Genomic DNA, 23,007 nt, shown 5'->3' on the forward strand with positions numbered 1-23,007 from the left:
GGCCATCACAGAGGTCCACTCCTCCACATTTCCAGAGAGCCAGTGGGAGGCTGAGCTGGCCTGCAAGGGTGGGTGTGAAGGGGCCGACAGCTGGACCCACTGATGGTGCTGCCACGACTGCTCTACCCTGAGCGCACTGCTGACCACTGATTGCTTACCTGCACCCACCTGTCCCAGGACTGGGCTCCCTCCTGGCTGTATGCACCGCCAGGCTGGGGGAGCAGCCCGGGGGCAGCATCCAGCACAGGGAGGCCCTGGATAGGGCTGACGGTGTGTGTGTGTGGGGCCCTACCTGCCAGGGAGATGTCCCAGAGTCCTTAACTGGTTGCCAAAAGCCAAAGAGAGGCTGTTGCTCAGCCCAGCGGTTTTAAACAAGTCTGTTTATTGAAAGGATTTGAAAACAGTAGTAAGGCCTTCAGCAAGGAACACGTGTCAAGACACCGACAACAGGAGACGACGCGACTCCGCTTCACAACTCCCCAGCGCGCTCGCTGGCCACAGGCGGCTGCAGACCAGCCCACGCTGGGTGGTGAGCTCCACCAGTGGGCTGCCTCCCTGGGGCCCCCAGCCCCACCCTGGCTCGTGGTCCCCTGCCCAGGCCATACCAGGTTCCCGGGTGGAGGAGTAGGAGGTAAGGGACACGCGGACGAGGGGCTTGTGCTCCAGCAGGCACGGAGGCCCTTCTGCCCAACGCGAGCGAGGCCTGCGAGGCCGCCTGCGGCAGGACGGGCACCTTCCCTTGGAAGCCCCATTGAGGAAGGCACCGCCTCCGGCTCTGGCCAGTCAACAGGTGAAGGGGAGCTGGAGCCTCGAGACACGAGCCCCCGACACCTTGGCACGGCCCAGGGCCCCGGGCTCCGCTCCTGCTCTGCTCCCAACAGGCCTCGCTGTCCCCGCATGAGCAGATCGTCTCAGAACCCTCACCATGGCCTCAAAACAGGGGGCCCCACCCTGAGAAGTAGTGGCTCCTCTCCTGGACCCTGGACCATTAGCGCGGGGCTGGACACAATGTAAACACTGGACTACAGGACGGTCCCCCTCTAAATCTACACAAAAGTGTGTACAAGAAAATATGTACATAAGCACTTGAGAAAGTTCAGAAGAGTCTCTAGAAAGTACATACAGGGTGAAAACACCTTCCGGGAGCTGCCGCAGCCGCCCTGCTGCAGGAGGTTCAGAGCGGACCCTGGGGGGCGTGTGGCCACCCCAGAAGGCAGGACAGCAGAGCCCTTGGTGCCCCTGAGCCCCAGAAGCACAGGGCGGAGGGGAGAAGCATCGCACCTGAAGGAGACTCTGCGCTGAGGCATTTATTTCAACACGGAAGGACAGATCAATCCTCTCCAACCCTCTGAATTTCAAGACTGATTTATGGAAAGTCCCCGATCTGGAATCGCAAGAGCCTTGCTGGGGGCTGCAGGGCGCCCAGCACGGCTCTCACTGTACTTTAGAAATGAAAAAGAGTCAGATTAGAAAAGGTAAAAAGCTGATCTGGTCGGCAAAAGGCAGACCGGGCTCCCCTGCTGCAGGCGCAGGTGGGACTCGGTGGGATGTGGTGGGACAGCGAGGCCGGGCACTGCCCGGTGCTGCTAGCTGTCTTCCCCGTCCTCTTCATCCTCTGCAAAGTGGGCTTGCTTCTTCCTCACGTTCCAGTGCAGACACTGGGCCAGGCTCTCGAACCAGTCGCTCACCGGGTCTCGCACACAGATGGAGGGCAGCGGGTAGCGGGAGGTGGTGATGGTGATGCTGCCCGGGGTAGGTGCACGGTGAGCCCCGCCCACTCCAGCAGCCCGGGGCCTTGTGCCCACAGTGAGCCCACCCACTCCAGCAGCACTGGGCCTAGCACCCAAGAGAGGGGGGGCAGACCCTCACCAGCCTCCTGGCCTGTCCCAGTCCTGGCTGACGGGCCTCCCCATGCTGGACAGCCCACTCAGGAGGTGGCCTGAGGGGCAAGATGCCCTGGAGGACCCAGCGGCTGCCTGAGATGGTTTAGCTGTGGACTTGTCACCCTAGGTTCAGCAGTGGTGGGTGGTCACCATGGCTGTGCGGAGGGACGCCCAGACTTGCTGAAGGCCCTCTGCTGCACCATGTGGCCACCCTGCCACAGGCCCCGGGCAGTCAGGCCCCAGCCCCCACACACCTGTCTCCGTGGCGGATCTCCTGCCGCTTCCGTCCGTCCAAGGATACCCATGCAGTGTTCCTAGCTTCTGGTGACAGCATGATCTGAAGAGGTTGAGAAGGGACAAGCGTCGGCCTGGCCGTGAGCTCCAGGGCCTCCTGCAGACATACCCTCTCTGCCACCAGGCACCTCATGGATGTCTGGGGCTGGGGACCAGGAGGCCAAAGGCCAGGCAGGGACCTGTGGTAGGGACTCCTAGCAGGGTCTTTCCTCACCCAGAGCTACTTTGGCCACCCCCACTCAACGGGGCCCTTCCCAATGCAGCTGGGTGCCCCGTGGGAGGCCGGCCCACTCTCCCTGCTGCCAGGGACAGAGACAGGGACAGGTGTGGGCCCTCTCCCCTGAGGCCCAGGTCTCTCAGGCCCATCTGAGCCCCAGCCAGGTGGGACTGGCCTCCCAAGGGGCACCAGCCAGCCTGGATCCTGAGGCCATGGCCTCATGTCAGCTCCATGGTCAGCACTGCGGGGGGGGGGGGGCCGCAAGGCTATAGAGGCAGCTGGTATACCAGGGGCAGAGGGGTGCTGGCCCTGACCTTCAGCTCAACTCCTGCAGGGACCACGATGGGCCGGAAGGACAGTGAGTGTGGGCAGATGGGTGTGAGCATGATAGCCGGCACATTGGGGTGGATCATGGAGGCTCCCGCTGCCGCTGCGTACGCTGTGCTGCCGGTCGGGGTGGACACGATGACTCCTGCAGGGACAGGGTGCGGGTTTGCTGTCCAGCCTCACAGCTCCTCAGGACGCAGGGGGCGCGCAGCCTTACCATCGCCCTGCACTGTGGTGATGAGGTGTCCGTCCAGGTAGACGTCCACGTTGGACAGGTATGAGGAGGGGCCTCTGTCAATCACGACTTCGTTCAAGACCTGGAGGGGACAGTGGGGCCACTGCACTCAAGAAGGGTGGCAGGGCCTGGGTTGCAGCGCACCACTGGGGCCTGCATCCTGAAGTCCAGCCTCAATCATCCCCGGCCACTCCCCCAGACCACAGGACAGGAAGGACAAGACCAGAGCAGCAGGGGCATCCACAGACCTGATACTGCATGGCCTGCTTCCCAACCTCGGGGTCCAGGCCTGGAGCTGGCAGGCCATTTTCACTGAGTCCATTGTGGACGGTCATCCTCTTGCCTCTGAGCTCCTTCACCACCCTGACCTTCAGCCGGCTCCGAAGAACAATAGCTGCATTCCCTGGGGGCCAGTGGGGTCAGCAGGGCCCTGCCCAGGGAGTCGGGGTCCACCCGAGGGCGCACAGACCCTCCCTTTCTGCCCCCAGGAAAGTGGCCCTTCAGAGCCTTGGTGGAGCCAGACCCCTCTGCGGAGCAGCCCAGCACTCCAGCCCGTGAGTCCCTGAGGCGGCCCGGGGCCAGGGACTCTCAGTGGTGCTCAGCAGGGTGGCAAAAAGGGCAAAAGGGAAAAAAAAGCAAGCGGCCAGCGGGCGTCCCCAGCCCCAGGCCACCTCGCCTCACCTTCTATCACCTGAGTCACTTGGGACTGAAAGTTCTCAAAGTTGAAGGGAGTCAGGAAGCCCAGGGAGCCCAGGTGGAAGGCCATGACTGGAGGCACACTGCCCTGTGGAGAGGAAGGTGGGCGCTGAGTCCAGCCTGCACCAGAGACACAGCCCTGCAGCAGATGGCCAGGCCCTGGGGACTCAGCCCTGTCCCCAGGCCGCCTGCACTCCAAAGACAGCACAGTGTAGCTGCAGGGCAGCTGTGGAAGTGGGGGTGGTCGGGGGGGGGGCCTGGATGTGGGGGGCTCAGGGGAGTAAGTGGTCCCGAGACACATGGGCAGTCTTCCAGGGAGCGGTCACCGCTGGCCCTGGTGGCTGGGAATGCTGATAAGAAAAACAAGACCCAGCAGCTCTCTGGTCACAGAACGGGAAAGAAGTGGGCGGTGCTGGCCACAGGGCTCTGACATGGGAGACCAGGCCCCACAGGCTCTGGAGGGTGAGGAGACCTGGCAGCTCTGGGGTGGCGGCAGGGCAGCGTGGGGTCGTTTTGACAGCCCTACACATAATGGGGTGAGCAGAAGCCACGGTCCCCACAACAGGGCAGCCTGTGGCCCTGGAGAGGCCCACTCTGATGTAGGATGGGACCACTCCCTTCTGTCCCAGGCCACTCTGTGCCCCTTACTCTCATCCCCAGCAAGTTTCTGGGCTCCTCATTGGCGTCCAGGAGGCTGCCCTGCCCACGTCCAGCTGCTCTCCACAGGCCTCCTCGCCTGAAGGAGGCTGCCCGAGGGCTGGGTCCTGCCTTGCATGGGGTGAGGCCCAAGGGCTCTAGTTGGCCCCTGGCCTCCTTGCACCACACCCCCCTAGCTGCCCTGATGCCCTGGCCACACCAGCTGTCCCTAAGGCTGTCCCATCTGGACCTGCAGCCGCCCTGGGCATTGTCTCCCACCAACGTCCCTTCCTGCCAGCCGGGCTAGGCAGTCCCAGGCCCCGGCCTTGCCGAGTACCAGGCGGCAGCAGCTGTGCGGCTTGCACTGTTGCTAACAATGGCCTGGAGAACACTGGTCTCCCCAGGGTAGGCAGGCAGAGCAGCTCGCTACCCTGGGCCAGGAGCTCTCACCCGGGGCCTGCACCCACACCCAGCTCACCTGGAAGAGCGACGAGGCGTAAAGCAGGGTCCCGTCTCCCCCCAGGCAGATGATGAAGTCAATCTGGTTGGAAATGTCGTCATAATCTGGAAGCAGACAGAACCAAGCAGCAGTGGTCAGAGCCTCTGGGTACCCACGTGCCCAGAGCAGACAGCAAGGGGACGGCGGGGGAGGGGCTGCAGCACACCTTCCCGGAAAGTGCAGAACTTCTTCTTCACAGGCCCGAAGTTGTCATCGCAAGCTATGGCAGGGTCTTCCAGCACCTTCTTTTCCACGTACACGATCATGTTGTTCTCCTGGAGGTGGGATGTGAGGCGGAGCACGCGCCTTAGCCCACCGTGTGCTCCGCCCGGACCATGCTGCTCCTTAGCCCTCCTGCAGGCCCGGCAGGCTGGGACGGGGTGGGAAGGGTGGCCCGGCAGGCTGGGACCGGGGTGGGAAGGGTGGCCCGGCAGGCTGGGACCGGGGTGGGAAGGGTGGCCCGGCAGGCTGGGACCGGGTGGGAAGGGTGGCCCGGCAGGCTGGGACCCGGGTGGGAAGGGTGGCCCGGCAGGCTGGGACCGGGTGGGAAGGGTGGCGAGCCACTTCCTGCCTGCCTGCTTCTCCCACGCTCAAGGCCTCGGCGCCTTCTGCTCCAGTGGCTCTGGAACCAGGCACCCTGTGCCCTGTCCCCAGGACTCATGGGTAGAGGCTCACCCCCACTCAGGCATCGGGGGAAACTGAGCTCCACGGTGCTACTCATAGGAGGGGCATCTGGAGGGGATCTGGGTCAGCAGCCAGCAGGGCGGAGCCTCTGGCTGAATCATGGTGGCTCTGAGGGACAGAGACCACATGTGTGTGTGCTGCCTCTTGCCACATAGTGCCCTGTGTCACCTTGGAACTTGGCCAGCAAGGCAGCCATCGCCAGATGTAGCCCTTGACACTGCATCTCCAGAACCGTGAACCAAAATAAGGCTCTTTGGTTAAAACTGACCTGGTTGGTGGGACTGTGCGACAGGTAGTGAGGGGCCACCCAGCTCCGAAGCCCGACCTCCCACACTGCAGCAGCACTGGGGACGCAGGACAGAGGAGCACTGGAGTGGTGGGGCGAGGAGGGTGCCACCCTCTGGGCGTACTTGCGCCTCCTGCCTACACCTGGGACGGGGTTCCACGGCCTGCCAGTGTGCACAGGAGGCCTCCTCGGCCCGACTTGCCTCCATGAGGTACACGCACAGCTCTTTGAAGGGCTGCAGCAGGCTGGCGTCCCGGATCTTCTTGATGACAAGCACGCTCTTTGGAGACTTGTTCCATGTCAACCTCTGGCTCGCAGGGTCCTGAATGTGCCTGGCGGGAGGAGAGAAGTCAGCAGGCGTTGGCCCTGGAGGAGGAGTCCCTGAGAGGGGCCGCGCCTCCTGGACACACTGCACAGTGGTGTGGGAGCCTGGCACAGAGGCCAGCACCAGGGCACAGCAGATCTACTCTCTCGGTTGCTGTAGACCCAAAGACCCTGCCTTGCCCTGCCTGCTACCTGCAGTGCTCAGCCAGGTCCCTGCAGGCACCCCCCACCCACCTTTGCAGGCCTGTGCACAGAACCCATGAAGAAAAGAGGCATGGAAACCAGGAAAGCCCTGAGCCCCAAGAGGACACCGGCCCCACCCAGTCGGCTGGGACTCTACCCACTCCCGGGCTGGCCCCAAGGACACAGCGGTGCTTCCTGCACAGATGACACCACCAGGTGAGGGGGCTGGCCCTCGTGGTCACAGTACAGGCTGCTTGCTCAGAAGGTGGCGGCAGCCCTGCTTGCTCAGTGCCCACGGCCCTCTACTCTGCTGCCTCAGCGCACCAGCTCGACTCCTCACACGGCATGCTGAGGGGCAGGCGGGGTCCTCCAGAGGCAGGGCCACCCAGCAGGCTCTTCTACAACTCAGCAGTCCCAGGACCGCCCTGGTCTACAGTGCCTGGGGCACATGTGGACTGCACGTGCCACAGAGCCAGCTGCAGACGGTAGGCCTGACAGGCAGCTGGCACTTTCCCTGGCGCCATACTGCCTGCCTCAGCCCCTTTCCAGCAGGTCGTGCCTCATGGGGCAGCGAGAGCCCACCACAGAGCCTCAAGCCAGGCTGCACAGCACCAACCACAGCAGCAGTGGCGGCCTTGTCCTGTCACTGCTGGGAGACGAGGGGCTGCTCACGGCACCCTCTCTTAGCCTCACCACCTGCTCGCACCTCTCTTGCAGCTACGAGGTGACTCCACCCTCCAGGGGGCAGCCCCTCACCGCCAGCTCCACATGCCCTCGCCCCACGTCCAGCTCTGCACGCTCCAAGCTGAAGGCAAAAGGCAGCTCGCAGGACTCACGTCTTCAGGGCGACTCAGAGAGCTTCCCAACATGATGGGAATCAAGACAGTGGGGTGGCTTTCTTGCTGTTCCCGCTCCTCCATCCACGTAAGAGGCCCACTCTACCTGTTCCTAGCGGAGTGCCATGGCCGCCAGCCTGCCCAGCTTGGCCTCGGCTACAGCCTGTGCAACTGGCCAGGCCTGCTCGTGGGCCACGGGTGGGTGAGAGGCTGTCGGGTGAGAGGCTCCAGGAGGGTGTGTGGGATGCTCACAGCCCTCTGTCCTGTCAGGTGGCGAGAGCCCTGCTACTGCAGCTGCCCTGGGCAGCCCCATCAAGACTCTTCCAGCCCTGAGGCCTCGCTGGGCCCAGCCCGTGTCGTGACCAGCAGTGTCATCACACCTGGCCTGGGCACCAAGCCCTCCGCGTGACCATAAACCAGTCTCTCAACTTCCTGCTGGGTCATCTGCACAGTGGGGTGCTGACCCTCCCAGGCCCACAGGTGCAGGTGTGGTGTGAAGCCTCAGCCCTGCCTGCCCGCAAAAGCTGCAGGAGAGAGTTGGGGGCCCACAGGTGAACCGACTGTTGGCCACACCCCCTCAGGTGCCAGTGACGCCACAGCAGAGCACACACATGGCAGGCAGGTGGGAAGGGTGTGCACCGCAGCACCCCCTGCCCCTGTGAAGCCCGGGAAGGCGTGCAGACAGGAGGGCCGTGGAGCCCGCCCCCAGCTAGGGCATGCCAGCCTCCATGGGGCAGAGAAGACGCTGCCCTGGGTGCTCACCTTCCACCCTGCCAGGCCCACCTGCCTGGGGAGGCCTGACCTTGGGAAATGGCTCAGAGGCCATCCTGAAGCCCAGCCTGAGAAGGCCACAGGAAAGCACACGGCTCGGACAGCGACTGCGCCTGGCCCTGGTGACTGCTGGCTACGGGAGGCTGGGCAGCGGTGAGCCCCCTCAGGGCTGCCACTGAGTGAGTAGCCGTGACAGCTGTGCCAGGAGGGCCTTGGGCAGCCAGGGGTGGGGCCACATGGAGCCCTGGTCACAGGAAGTGACAGGCAGGTGTGCCACCAGGCAGGGCTCTGGAGCAGCTGGGGTCTGGAAGGCTGGGCGGGCTGGGCAGAGGACGGACTTCAAGGCTATGGGAGGCCGCTAAGAGTCCACACCGGGCAGGGTGCAATCCGAACCACTGGGCGGAGGGGCTGGGGAGCAAACGTGGGCTCAGAACCATCTTCCCCGTCCAAACTGTACAAGAACAGCTCCTGGAAAGCATGTGGGGTGACGCCAGGGCCCCGGGGACCTGCAGTCCCTCATGGACAGGAAGGTGACAGCATCGTCACAGGGATCCGCACTGCCAGGCCACTCCAGTCTGTAAAGCAGCTCCTCCAACAAGCTGAAGGCGATGGGCCCATACTTCTGCTGTCCCCACACTGCAGTTCCAGGAGGTGGGCCAGGTGTCTCACCCAGGTGGCACTGCAGCACCGAGACACCAGAGCTGGCCAGCCCAGCCCCTCACCCAGTGCCGTAAAGGTACAATCCACAGACAACTTCCCGGCTTCCACTCTCGAGTCCACCGGCAACCTCCAGGCACAGCACCACCCTCGACACAGCCACCGGCCCCATGGCAGACCCACACAGCACTGCACGTGACCTAGCTCTGGCGGGACGGAAACCCGAGCGGGGTGCTCCCCAACTCCAGGAGCACAGAGGGCCAAGACGTCCTTGGTGCAGGGCGAAGGTGGGAGGAGCAGAGCTCTGACCCTTGGAGGTCGAAACACTAACATCAGATCCCTTTGGCTTTTCCCTCCCACAAGCCCTACCCGCGGCCAGACCACCATGCAGAGCACAGACACCGGCTCCGTCAACACCATGCAGAGCTGGACTGCGGCGCTGTCACCAGTGGGCTGGGGGACGCTGACTGGCACACTCCCAAGCCTGCCTCCTCCAGGACACGTGGGCCAGCAGCAGAGCCAGCACAGCGAGGAGGGGACCCTGGGCTGGGCGTGGCCCTGTGACAGAGCATATGCCTGGCATGCTGAGCCCTAGATTTGGACCCAAGCAACAGGAAAGAAAAGGACAAGGCACCCTTCAAGCAGCTGCGTCTGACGGAGGGAAGCAGCTAACACCTCTGCATTCTACACACATATACATAGCTTAGTTATTGACAGGCCTTTATTTTATTTACTTATTTTTATGTGGTGCTGAGAGTCGAACCCAGTGCCTCACACATGCTAGGCAAGAGCTCTACCGCTGAGCCACACCTCCAGCCCCACACCTTTGTATTTTGAAACGACTGAAGGAAAAGCCAGCAGGTTGACACGGGGCCCATGCCCAGAACTCTCCCTGCTGGAATCTGAAGCAACTCAAGCTTCTCACTGCAACGCCACTCAACCTGACTTGGAGGCTGAGGCAGGAAGATCCAAGCTTGAGGCCAGCCTCAGCAACTCAGCAAGGTCCTAAGGAACTTAGCAAGACTGTCTCAAGATAGAAAATAAAAAGGGCTGGGGGTGCAGCTCAGTGGGTGCATCCGAGGTTCAACCAATGCCAGCGCGGGCCCAGAGTCCACAGGCTAGGCAGTGCCCAGCTCATGCCTTCACTTTCCAAAGCCACTAGAGGAGATTGCCACTCAGGGGCTGGGAATTCAGCAGGGCTGGGAGGTACCCGCTTCTCCCCGTAACACCCCAGGACACACCCCGCCCTGGCCCACACACTTACATGATGGTCTGGGGGTTCTGTAGCACACAGGCCTTTGGTCCAAACGTGGTCACTGGGCAGGGCCCATGGAGAGAGCGTGTCCTCCTGCAGGGGCACAGAGGGCTGCTGTCAGAGCAGTGTGCAGCTGGCGACACGCAGCCACGTCAGACTGCAAGGACACGCATGGCGTGAGCCTGAGCAGCCACCGCCGCCTCCAGGGTCAGCCCAGAGGTCCTGCCCCGGCCCCGGCACCAGGCCGAGCTCACAGCAAGACACGTCCTGAGGACCAGTGAGTGCCACCTGGAGGACCTGGGCCAGACTGCAGCTCCAAGGCACCCTCGTCCCCAGAAAGAATGAGCTCAGCAGCCCAACTTCCGTGGTCCCCGAAAAGGGCCTCGGCCAGCTGAACCCCAACAAAGGGCCTGCTCCAGGCCATCACCTGGGGGGCTGCATCTGGGCTGCCCACATGCCCAGCAGTGGTGGGCAGCACCATGACTGCCCTCCTCAGAAGGCTCCCTCCCTGGCCTCCAGGCCTCATAACCCCTCAGGTACCAAGGTGACTGTCACCAAGCCAGCGGACCAGGACCTGCAAGGTCGCTCACCTTCCACTGCCCATCTCACGACTCCCCAAACTGCCCAGTCCTGACGCAGATAAAAGACCTGCCCTGCCCTGGGCGATGGGCCGCCTACGGGCCATGGAGTCTGGCCAGGCCTATGCTGACACGGAGAGGGGTCACCTGGGTGCCAGGGCCTTTCTGGACTAGGCTCTAGGTTTGTCTACAAAAGTCTAAAAATCATGCAGATTATCACACAGAACTCCCGCTGGGAAGGTCAAAGGTTGTTGGAAAGACGGTCCAGTGCCTGCAGAGACTACAGGTGGCCAGGTGGACGTCCAGTTTCCCTCTCTGCTCCTCAGGACAGCCGTGTGCCATGCTACTTCACCCTGGGACCCCCAAAAAGGCTGCCCAGACCCTCACCACTCTCATGGTTCAAAGTCCCGTGGACACAAAAGGTGTGCTGTGCTATGTCCACGGGAACAGGGGGCAGCCAGCCATCATCCCAGCCAAAAGGGAGCTGAGGCAGGAGGAGGCAGGTGGGCTGCTCGGTGAGACCCTGCCGGGGTGGAGGCCCGACTGCCCTGTTGCTGCACACAGATGCGTGTGCACCCACGCCCCCTGGACCCACCCCACCAGCAGAGGCTCGGAAGGCCCCTCAGCTCCCTGAACAGACGTGGGCTTTTTATCTCACAGGGGCTTTGCCTACCAGAGCGGGCTGAGACTCCCTCCTCGGGTCGAAGGTGCGAGGCACGCAGCTCTGCCAACGTCCCCAGCGCCCAAGCAAGCAGCCTTCTCTGTACCCCACTCTCAAGACGCTGGCTTTGTATAAGCATCTTAACACCAACATACAAAAACCAGAGCTCTCCACAGGGGACTCCATCACTCAAGGCCACCCACAGGCTGCAGCACCCAGGGTCCCCCGCCCTGTGGCCCGCGACCCTGGAGAACGCATGCAAAGAGTTGCGCCTCACCACACCCCACCCACACGGCACCGACACTGCTGCAGACCACGCTGGTTCCCGGCGGACTTCTCTACGAAAGGCACCAGAATCACTGTCCCCAGGATTGAGAGCCACACCCCAGGCGCCACTGAACCCTGCGCTCATCTGGCCGCCTTCCCAAGGCCCTGAGTGCTGCTGTATGGGTGACCCTGTACCAGGGCAGGCCACTGGAAAGGGCCCCATGGCCCTGCACCTGAGACCCACTCCACCGAGCCGGCACCCCCAGCATGGCTCCCAGGTGGAAAGAAGACACACACAGCTCAGCTGCAGGTGGCCCTGGACATACCCTGCTCTGCTCTCGGAGGCAGCTCCCCGGGCAACCCCTAGCCCAGCCTGTGGCGAGTGTGGACCTGCTTAGAAGGACTGCGCAGTGCGGCAGCCACACTGCAGCACCTTCCTGGTCCTACCTGGACTCCTTGGTGCTGCCCAGGGCAGGTGAGGCCGACAGGCTCCGAGACTTGGCGCGACCCCGGACAGGGCGGCTGTAGCTCCAAGCCTCGTCCCCATGACATGCTGAGCAGCAGTACGAGGCCGCATCTGGGCTCAGCTCCTTACTCACATTCATCTTCTCTTGTTCCATTTCCATAGTTGATAAACGAGAACTTCTGCCAGAAAAGCAGACGCCTTGATCCAATGAAATAAAGAGAGTCAGTCGGTGTGAAGTTGCCCTGGTGTGTGTGCGTGTGTGTGTGTCTCTCTCTCTCTCACACACACACACAAACACACATATGCGCGCGCCCCTCCCTCTGCCCCTCCTCTGCCATGTGGAGTGGAGCAGGGCCTGGCAGCGGCGTGCCCACTGTTCTGCCCACACGCTCCTTCCAAGGGAATGAGCGCCAGAAGCCGCTGTACCCAAGTGCTTTGGGCTGCTTCCACCCCAAAGATGTTCAAGAACTCAGGGGCCCACCTGAGGCTTGTGAGTGAACCTAGAGAGCTAAAGCAGAAAAAAATAACCAGTGGGGGCCACAACAGAGCAATGGCGACTGCATCACAGGGCAGGCCAGGGGCTCAGGGGTGGATGCCGTGCCCAGGGGCAGAGCCCCATGGCCAGCGGAGATGCCTGAAATGAAAGGCCACGCGGTGGACTGCACAGCATGCCAAGTGGAGAGGAGAAGGCCGAGTGCCTCGCCCATGACCTCCTAGCCCTGGAAGGCTGTAAGGGCTCCGGCGAAGTCCCTGGCAGGCCTGCCAAGAGGATGAGCCCGACCAGCGTCAGAGCCACCGAGGAAACCCCGGCTCCAGGCAGCAGCGAGGGCAGAGCTTTGCACCTCTGACCACAGCAGCAGGCTCAGGAGAGCAGAGGCCAGGAACTAAGGACAGCAACCTTACCAATCACGATTTCTGGAACTTTCTCCCAACCAGCTCAGGGGTCAAGGCCAAGACAGAACTCACAGGTGCACCATCAGCGGATGAGTGGCAGCAGACACAGCCCCAAGCACCGGCCCCTTAAAGCTGTGCGAGAGCTGTGGAGTGGGAAGTGGCCAGCCACCTCATCTCAGCCAACATGGAGCGAAGCCAGCCAGGAAGGGTCAGTGGCAGGAACTGGCACACAGAACAGAGAAGCCTGTTGTCCCACCCTCGGGCAGGAGGGTGCAAGGTCCAGGCCAGCCTGGTCAACTCAGCAAGACCCTGTCTCAAGGCAAAAGACAGAAGGGCAGGAGCTGCAGCTCAGCGGTTCACACCCAAGTCCCATCTCAGGAAAGAAGACAAGGAAAAGAGGGTCTGGAGAGGAACTGAACGACGATAGGCCACAATCTCCACGGAGGGTCCATCAGAGGCAGGCTTCTCCTCAAAGTCACCAGGGGGTCATGAGAGAAGCCCACGCGGCCTTGGCGACAGCCCCTGTCCTCCGGAGGCCAGCCTGCTTGGGCAGGACACCCTGAGGCTCGGCACGGGGCAGAGGGGAGGGCAGCCAACCGGGTCCTATAGCTGGCCTCCAGTGGGCAGGAAGCCCTGGACGGCTGGATGGAGGCGGGCAGAGAAGCCCAGGGTGCGTTCTCCTTACAGAGGAAAACTCCGCCAGCCAGGACGCCGCAGCAGAGGTGCTAGGCAGGCCGAGGCCACTGGACTGGCCTTGCCGGGCCAAGCAGGGCTGTATTTGGGGATGGGGCCTCAGCAGGTGATCCAGGGAAACACCCATGGGTGGCCTGACCAGGCAGTGTGTCTGCAGGACTCCACCCTCCACCCCGAGGTCAGGCCACGCAGGGCCAGGAACGTCAGCCACTGGCGCCAACGCTGGGCGTCAGTCACTGTGGTCCGCGAGCCAAGACACCTGGGGCGCTGGCAAGGGGCAGCATCAAGGTTAGAGGTGGGGCAGTCTCTGAGTGCTCGCAGCTGGCTCTCCTTCTGGGTACATTTTACAACTGCCTGAGGTCCTTCAAAAAAAAAAAAGAAAAAAAATGCCAACTCTTAGGTCTCACCTTCTCCAAGGGCCAGGTGAGGCCTCACCTGTTGACAGACAAGGCTAACATGTAGTTAGAGCGGAGAGCACTGCTCTTGTGGTCAATATTCTCCTGAAGTTTACTGAAAATCAGACCTACAAAAACCTGTCGACAGAACCATCTGGACCCATCGGTGCACTGGAGGCCAGAGCCAGCATAGTGCGGCAGGAAGAGGGGCGCACAGGCGGTCAGCAGGCACGCACAGACACGGACTTCTCTCTGGAAAGCCACAGAGCACCTTCAAGCATCTACAAGACGGCCACACCGAGCAGGTGAGTCTGCCTGCAGGTCTGCAGGAGGCAAACCAACAGGCAGACCAGGAGAGCACCCCATGGACGCAGGAAGAGAGCACCTGGGGTTGAGACACCACCGACCACACAGCAGGCAAACACCAGGCCCCACAGGAGCAGTGCAGGCCCTGGGCACAGCTGGCAGAAACAAAGGGACGGCCAGCGCACCCCATGCCCGCGGCAGAGCCCACTCAACAACCACCTACAGACTCCCCCCAACCCCGAACCCAAGCAGGGCTCTACACGCTGTCAGTCAGAGCCTGCTGTTCAAGCAGCAGGGTGAAAGGTCCAGAGTACCTTAAAAGCAACTCACAACTAGACCAAGGTGGAAGTCCAGTGCCATCTGGCATCACGCCTTGCTGTGCAGCTGTGGATGCCAGACACAGCAGGGCTGGCACCAGAGATCTCAGGCAAGGAAACAGCGGCGAGCCCAGAAATGCACCCCTTAACTGCAGCGCATTCTGGGCGGCTGTGCTGGGCCTGAAGCCAGAGACTGCTCATGCAGATGCTGGGTCCAATCCCTAGTATCACCAAAGGGAAAAAAAAAAGCCAAAAAATATACAAGTCCCAGACAAAGAGTTTGCTAAGCACATTGTGATAAACGACTGGTATATGTAAGGAACTTCCACGAGGGGCTGGGGATGTGGCTCAAGTGGTAACACGCTCGCCTGGCAGGCACGGGGCGCTGGGTTCTATCCTCAGCACCACATAAAAATAACATAAAGATGTTGTGTCCACCGAAAATTAAATATTTAAAAATTCTCTCTCTCTTAAAAACAAAACAAAACAAAAAAACAACTTCCACAATTCGTTAAACAAACCCCCCAAGAAACATGAGCAAAAGGTCTGAAGAGACACTTCCCCTGGGAAGGTCAGGCACGAACAAGCACCTGAGGAGAAGCGCAGGGCAGCAGAAGGCCGGCGGCAGGACGGGGCAGGACCGGGGCCGCACTGCCTTTCCTGCTGCTGGTGGCATGGAACGGCACACAGCCAGTTTGGAAGACAGACTGGCGTACTCTAAGCTCTGTGTGCTGTTCCCAAACTGGAATCGACCCTCACCTGACTTCGGCTAAACGCAGCTCCCAGGGAGCACCCCTGCCTCACCCCATCCTTCCCTCTCCTTGGAGCTGACCAAACACACCACCTGCCCTGGCACTACTCTTCCTGGGGGACCCCCTGAGCTCTGGCCTCGAACTCAGCAGCCCAGCCGGGGGCAGCACCAGGAACCCTACGTGAACATGACTAGGGAGTTGGGAGAGGCACTGTCCAGCCAAACCGTCACTCCTCTCTAGGCGGGAGGGGGACCAGAGCTCCGTCTGCACGGCCGGCACTGGGCACTGACCTGAGGCCCAGACCAGATGGAGTGCAGAGGGAAGGCGCCAACCTGAGGGGCCGGTTAAGAGAGCAGGCAGGAAGGCTCTGGACGGAGGCTGAGGGGCGAGGATGGGGAGCACGGCTGCGCAAGGGAGCTGAGCAAAGCCCACCGTGCTCCCACGGCAGCAGAACAAGTCAGCAAAAGTGTCTGAAACACGAGGCGTCATGGCTGGGAGACGTGGTGCCCCCAAAGCTCCCGAGTGCCGAGGCAGAGGCACTCACTGTGAAATGACTAGATTGAGACAGCCTGATCCGCCCAGTGGAATACCTGGGTGGTGGCCACAGGCAGGTGGGTGTGGCTGGAGGAGGCAGGTCACAGGGACGTGGCTGTGGGGCGCACATTTTGTTCCTGGTCAGTCTGGCTGAGCTGCTTTCCTCCTCACACCCTCACACCTTGATGTTTTGCCTCATCCTACCTCCTGAGCACCAAGGGCACTTCAGACCCTCAGAGCGCTCCTCCAGGAGCAGGGAGAAGCTGCCTCACCTGCAAGGAGGCTCCCACTTCAAGCAGCACCAACGAACAGGTGCCACTCCACTGGCACGAGTGTCCCACCAGCCCTCGTGAGCACACAGCCTGGCTCTGGCACCACACCTCGTGTCCTTCTTCCTCCATGGAAGACCCAACGAGAACCCAAGGACCGGCACCAGCCTGCAGCACCCCCGCCAGCCCCTGCCTGTGGTCTCCGCCTGTTGGGGGGTTCCAGAACTCCCTCACTCTCAGTGTCCTCTTCTCTCTTGACTCTGGACTTGGGTGCAGGGTGCTCTGCTGCGGAGACACAGCAGCCCTTTCTATTATGAGACAGGCTGGCCTCGACTTGTGATCCTGTGGAGCTGGGGCTACGGGTACATGTCACTGTCAATGGTCCCACAGTGTCTTTCTTTTTTTTTTTTAATTTTTTTTTTAATATTTATTTTTAGTTCTCGGCGGACACAACATCTTTGTTGGTATGTGGTGCTGAGGATCGAACCCGGGTCGCACGCATGCCAGGCGAGCGCGCTACCGCTTGAGCCACATCCCCAGCCCCCCACAGTGTCTTTCAAGGGACCCCAAACAGTGCTCAGCAAACCATCAAGCATCCACAACCAGGCAATGAAAGACCAGGGAGAAGGAACCCAGTGACCAGAGTGAGGCTGGAGGCAGGGCTTAAAGGGCAATGTCCCCAAGCAGCCAGGCCGGTGTGGCTCAGGGGCAGAGTCCACGGTAGAGCACACACACCAGTCGCAGAACCAGAAAGTTCTCAGTGCCGTCACCACCTGGTTCGTCAAAGACCATCGACAACCTGGAAGCCACACTTGGTTTCCAAAGCTCTTCTCCATCGACAGGATGCTGCTCCCCACCCTGAGCTGAGCAAGGAAGGGGTCCATCAAGACCACCTCACAGGAGAGCTGTGAAAACAGCCTAAGACCTAGGGTCTCACAACATGACTCTTGGGGGAGGGACTGTCACGCAGGAGCAGGGCTGGCCCTGGGCACAAGCCGGGTCAGAGCAGTGGGAATAGGCAGCCAGCCGACAGCTGAAGTCCAAGGGCACCGAAGGAGCAGGAACCGCAGCCAGGACGCACGACCTCCTGATGGAGGCAGGGCTGCCCCCGGCCAGAAGCTTCCAGGCCCATCCTGACCCTGGTGGGAACTGGACAACAGGACCCAGCCAGAAGGGACACCCAACAGAGGGGCACAGGGCTAGAGCCAGCCAAAGGTCCTGGGGGAATGGCCACACAGACTCAAAACTGTGCCTCTGGTGCACTTCCTTCTAAACCCAGAAAGTGCCACAACCACCTCGTCTCCAGCAGCATGGGGTTTACAGAGGGCGATTTCAGGCCATAAATCCCAAGCTCTGGCCAAACCAAACTCGGGACCACAGCTGGGGAGCACACCACACAGGAGGCCCACCCACAGAAACGCCCCCATGTGGCGGCACAGCTGAATCACCTGGGGTGCCCCGGGTCACCAGCTCTGAACCTGCACCCCAAGTCCGGCTGTGCCCCAGGAAGGGTATGGAGAATTCCATCACTCCAGGAGAAAGAGAAGTAACCACACAGCAGCCTGTGCCTCTGACTGACAGGCCTCCAGCCAGTCCCCTCCCCTTTCAGACGGATCACAGAGCTCAGGGAAACATCCACTGGTTTATTACACAGGATACCACCAAGGACGCAGATGAACACGCACGGGTGGGGCGTGGGGAAGGGGCGCAGAGCCTCCCGCCGACCCAGCACTGCCCTGCAGGACCCTCCCGAGCTCTCTGGACCCTGCCCTCGGGTTTCATGGAGGCTGCACTGCATGGGCATGGTGCAGCACTGTGCGTGCGGGCAAAAGGTTCTGATCCAATGCTAACAGACCAAGAGGAAAAACCAGCAAGGCCCGGCTGCTCATCTGTCAGTAAGGATTCATTACCCAGAAGCTCTGTAATATTTACTTGCAAAGACCAGTATGATGACCAAGCAGTCAACTAACTCAGACTCATATTAAATACTAAAACTAGCTTTAAAATTTTAAGTCATCTCTACAGTGTATTTTTTGACAACTGTGAATCAAGATTCACATTTAATTCAAGTTTGTTGGCATGCTAACCTTTTTTTTTTTTTTTTTTTGATGGTGCTGGGGATGGAACCCAGGGTTTTATACATGCCAGGGAGGCACTCTGCCACTGTTAATCATTTTTAAAGAACATGATTCTGACTCCATCCAAGTGTGCTCATATTCCTCAAAGCACATAAATCTAAACGCGACTTCTGCGTTAGGAAGTTTCACTGGGAAAAAAATTGAAGCATAATAATGAAGTATTCATAAAGGATTCATACATACCGTTATACCGAGCACATGTACAATATGTAATAAGGGATCCCCCTATTACATATAATTACAATGCATCAATAAAATTATGGAAAAATTTTTTAAATAAAGAACTTGGGGCTGCGGTTGTGGCTGGCTCAGTGGTTAAGAGTACTTGTCTAGCATGTGTGAGGACCTGGGTTCAATTCTCAGCACCGCATATAAATAAATGAATAAAATAAAGGTCCATCAACATCTAAAAAAATATGAAGAACTCATACAGCCAGGCACTGAGACACTGTGGCACAAGCCTGTAATCTTAGCAACTCAGGAGGCTGAGGTAGGAGGATGGCAAGTTCAAGGCCAGCCTCAGTAATTTAGCAAGACCCTGTCTCAAAATAAGAAATAAAAATGGTGCTAAGCATGATGACACATACCTGTAATCCTAGAGGCTTGGGTGATTGAGGCAGGAGACTGTAAGTTCAAAGCCAGCCTCAGCCACTTAGCAAGGCACTAGGCAACTTAGCAAGACCCTGTCTCAAAATAAAATTTAAAAAGGGCCGGGGATGTGGCTCAGTGGTAGAGCACTCCTGGGTTCAACCCCGGCACTGCAAACAAAACAAAACAATTCAATATGAAATGGTGAGGAAAAACACCAAGATGCCAATAAACACAGGTTCAACAGACAGGAACAAAAGCTGCACCCATCCACTAGAGCACAAGAGTGCTGGGGGGCAGGCAAGTGTTGAGCTAGCAGATGTGAGAGAATGTGTCCAGAGACAGAGATGGGGAGAGGCTCCTTAGGAACATGAACTCCCCAGCAACAAGGCCGGGCTGGCAGAGATGAGACATGGTGGACGTGCACCACACTGCCGATGGGAACCAGGCCAGTGGGCCCAGCCTGCACCCTGCAAGCTAAGACCACAACTGGAAGGCAGCTTTCTAGAAAGGTGGCTCTGCTGCGTCCTTGGGCATCCAGGAAAACCTGAGACCAGCGCTTCCCAATGGGAAGCCAGGTGACGCCCCTACTCAGGGTATGTAGCACCCTCTCCCTGCCTGCACTTTCTCCATTGTAACCATCTGTCCAAAGAACCAAAACTCTTACTTTTATTAATTCACCTGTTCCCATGCAGCGGCCCGGGGCCCACAGTGATGGGTCAGGAGATGCTGCAGATGATAAGTCACCAGTACAAACAGGACATTGAGTCCTGAAATTGCAAAGTGACACCTTCCCATCCAGAAAGGCCAGATGCATGTGGTAACTACCAGGAGGTGGAGGTGGAAAGTGGGGCTGCTGGAGGAGGCCCTATGGTCACAATCATGTCCTCCTGTCACCTCAAGGTCCCTCCCAAAGGTGCGAGGCCTCTGAAAAGCTGCTTTCTGCTGCTGAACTATCCCACCTACAGATTTGAGGTCATCATGATTGAGGCCATCCGCATCCTTAAGCAAACCATCTGGCTGGGCACAGTGGCACATGCCTGTGATCCAGACTTGGGAGGAGATAGAGGCAGAGGACCCCAAGTTCAAGGCCATTCTGGGCACCATAAACAAACTTCATGTAAACAACAGGACTGCCAATTGCTTTAGCAGCACAAACTCATGAAGAAGAAATACCAGAAACATGTAGAGGGGCCACTTTGCAATAATGCTCCTGTATCAGGGGTACAAGGACACCTGTTGAGCCACAAGAGGGGCTACAAACTCAGTGAAGAAGTGACTGCTGAGGGCAGACTCCCCACACCCAGGAGAGTCTCCAGGGGCTCAGGGCTAGGGGAAAGAGGAGACCCTGGAGCAGGAAGCATGCCATCCAGGAAGGCGCTAAAATAACACCAAGGTAAGCCTGCAGCACAAGCACCAATGAAAACAGCCTGGAAAGCACTGCCCTCAAGGCCACGCAGAATGAGTAAGTTTTCAGCTAAAATGGAGTGTGTTCCAAAACAAGAGAGGAAAAATAACTTGTAATCCAGAATCAAAGCCAAAGGAATCCCATTGCTATGGAGAAGGGAAGGGAAGGAAGGCAGGTCCGTGGCCAAGGAAGGAGACTGCCATCAGTGGTGCCGGGCACGCCCTGTTCCACAACTGAGAGAAAAGGGGCCCGCGCGGTGGGCTGCCATCCCCGCACTCGGGAGGCGGAGGCGTAAGACCCACGTTAGAGGCCAGCCTAGGCAACTTAGTCCCTGTCTCAAAAAGGAAAAGGGCTGGGGTGGTAGGTGAGTGGCAAGCGCCCGCATCCACCGGCAGTACCAGGGAGCGAGCGGGACCGGGCAGCGGAAAGGACCGCACGGCCAGCGGCACCAGGGCCGCGCCGGCGGCTGCGCTGCTGACCTGGGCCGCGCGTGGCCGCTGCCTGTGGAAACATCACCGCGGACTTTGGGAACTTTCGAGCTTTCTGGCGAGGACGGGGTACCAAGTTAGCACGTGACTTTGGCGAAGTGCAGACAGCACGGCCCCAGGATCCTCGGCTCACCGCCCTCCTCCAGGTCCGGGTCCCCTGCGCGGTCACACGCTAAAGCCCCTCGGCCCCCAGCGACGCCCCGCAGGACCAGGTCGGCGCCGCCGCCCATCGAGCCTCCAGGTCCAGGCTCCAGCAACCCAGGGCGCGAGGATGGCCAGCGGCCTCCAGAGGATGTCCCCGACCCCAGACCCTCCACGCCATCCCCCCAGGCCTGAGCCCCGGCCGCGGCCCCGCCGGTGGCCCCTGCCAGTTCCCGCCACGAACCCGAGCCGCGCCGCGCTCGAACGCAGGGCGGAGGGCCAGCGCCTGCGGCGGCCACGGCGGGCAGGTGGGCAGGGCCGGTGTCCCGAGCCCGGACACCCGCGCGGCCTCGGCGGGGCACCCGCGCACTCACCGTCCGCTGCCGCGCACCCGCGGGGCGTCTACATACCGGGCCGAGCCCGCGGGCCCCGCCGCCCCGCCGCTACCTGGCCCTCGGCGTCCCCGCCGTCCGCCGCCCCATGGTGGCAGGGACCGGCGCCGGCGCCGCGGAGCAGCACTGCACCTCCTCTCAGTGCGCAGGCGCGGCTGCCGCGCACGCGCACGTCGCCACGCACGCGCACGCCGCCGCTCACGTGCACGCCGCCGCCCCGGAGCTCCCGCCCTGCGCGCGGCCGAGGGGAGGGGGGCCGACTCCTGTCCGCGCTGGCCTCGGCGTCTCGGCCCCCTCCACCGCAGCTTGACCCTCACCCCCTGCCCCACCGCGCCCCTCGGGGCGGGCGAGGCCTGGCGGACCGCATGGCCAGGGCGGGGAACCCAGTGGGCTGGCCTCGGGTGAGGGGGCCGCGAGAGAGGTGTCCAGTTCGCCGCCAGAGTCCTTGATGACTCGAACGACACGACGTGGACCGGGCCCACTGCGGGAACCAGAACTTGTGAAGGAGCCCGTTAGCGCTGTGCTCCCCCAGGGCCGCCAGGCGCGCTGAGAGGTGGCCCTGCCCCTCGCACCTGCATTCCTGTCCCTTGGCCACCAGCAAGCTGCCCGATGCGCCTCCCACACTGGCCTCGATGTGGGGGGTCTGGGAGTCCCCGGAACAGCGCTGTGCCACAGCCCACAGCCTGGAGGCAGGGGACGAGTAAGAGGCCAAGGCCACCAGAGTTGACCTGAGTTTCAGGCAGAGCTGTGGCCCCCAGCAGGGGTTTGCTGAACTGTGGTCACCCATTTGTACTGCCTCCCTGGCCGCAGATGTCTCAGCAATGTGCCAGGTGCTGTCCTGGGCTTCTGGGTCCTGGTGGGAGACTGACCAGAGAAGGGCACCACGGGGTGCTTTGTACCAGGCTGGCCTCCCAAGCACCAGCCTGGGTTTTCACATGGTCATTCCTTCCCCATGGTGGGGCTCCCTGACATGGCACCCCTGGCCTGGTCCCCTGTGAACTTGAATCCTCTCAGCAGCTTTATGGGTCTCCCCACTACCCCATACCTGCTACCGTCAGCCTGCTCTCCGTTGGGGGACTCCCAAGATCGGTCTTGTGTCTTCCTGGGAAGAATGACACTGCTGTACATGGACCACTGCACTGTGGAGGCCCCAAGGGTGACTGGGAAAGGGGCAAGCATGGTGGGAATTTCGGGGGGATTTCTTAAGCTCTGTAACTTCCTCATGGGTTATTTTGTAAACTCGACAGCTTCCCCAAAGTGACTGCCAGCCACACCCACAGCAGGCTTGAGCTGTTTCCAGCTCAAGAAATTATTGGCATTATAGTGTTAGATCGACATTGAGTGACAGATGCCAGGCACTGGCCTAGGCTTCGAGAAACTTCTAGAGTGGGAGCAGTCACCTGCAGAGGCACCTAGCTCACATCCTTCTCATGTGATCCCTCTAAAGGGAATTGACAGGTGCACAGTGGTGGCCAGGGGAATCCCTTGTCTACCCTGGCCCAGCAGCCTGTGCAAGTGGCTTCCCCATTTTACAGGAGGAAGCAGGCTGTGGCTCCCTTTGGTGACCTTAAACATACAGCTTCACAGGGCAGGGGGTTCAGGGGCCAAAGTCTCACACTGGCCCATGACAAGCCTGCTCCAACAAGGCCGAGGGTGGCAGGGGTCCTGAAAGCACCCAGAAGATTCCCAGAAGCATTTCACTTGGGCGAGTCCAAAAAGGGAGGGGAGGGCCCAGGGCTGGAAGGAGGTCAAAGTCCATAGGGCTGGAGTTGGGTGAGGAAACTGATCATATAAAAAGGAGGGGCCGTCCAGGAAGGGGTGGCAGCAGGGATGCGTAACCTTGCCCTTTTTCAGGCCCCAGAGCTGCTAAGTTAGCTGTTAGAGTAATAGTTGTGTTAATTTGTTGTTTGGTATTCTTTCTCTTAAAAATGGCCCCC

General features: G+C 60.5%; 1 protein-coding gene across 5 annotated transcripts; it reads right to left on the minus strand.

Moving 5' to 3' along the window:
- Nucleotides 1-361: 361 nt before the first annotated feature.
- Nucleotides 362-21,381, minus strand: Nadk (NAD kinase). 5 transcript variants are annotated; one of them, XM_078025017.1, is made up of 12 exons: nucleotides 21,053-21,193; nucleotides 11,737-11,953; nucleotides 9,793-9,876; nucleotides 5,960-6,089; nucleotides 4,954-5,062; nucleotides 4,767-4,852; nucleotides 3,638-3,740; nucleotides 3,205-3,359; nucleotides 2,939-3,038; nucleotides 2,709-2,866; nucleotides 2,138-2,220; nucleotides 362-1,743 (listed from the first exon to the last, which is right to left on the minus strand). In XM_078025017.1, exons 2-12 carry the CDS (start codon nucleotides 11,913-11,915, stop codon nucleotides 1,587-1,589), a joined length of 1,344 nt encoding a protein of 447 aa, XP_077881143.1. In that variant the 5' UTR covers nucleotides 11,916-11,953; nucleotides 21,053-21,193; the 3' UTR covers nucleotides 362-1,586. The 5 variants fall into 5 exon arrangements, with proteins under 5 accessions (XP_077881143.1, XP_077881144.1, XP_077881145.1 ...); XM_078025018.1 differs by lacking the exon at nucleotides 21,053-21,193 and adding an exon at nucleotides 13,335-13,560; XM_078025019.1 differs by lacking the exon at nucleotides 21,053-21,193 and adding an exon at nucleotides 12,659-13,309.
- Between the last annotated feature and the right edge of the window lie 1,626 nt (nucleotides 21,382-23,007).

Source organism: Ictidomys tridecemlineatus, chromosome 11, assembly GCF_052094955.1.
Source record: "Ictidomys tridecemlineatus isolate mIctTri1 chromosome 11, mIctTri1.hap1, whole genome shotgun sequence".
NCBI lineage: Eukaryota > Metazoa > Chordata > Mammalia > Rodentia > Sciuridae > Ictidomys > Ictidomys tridecemlineatus.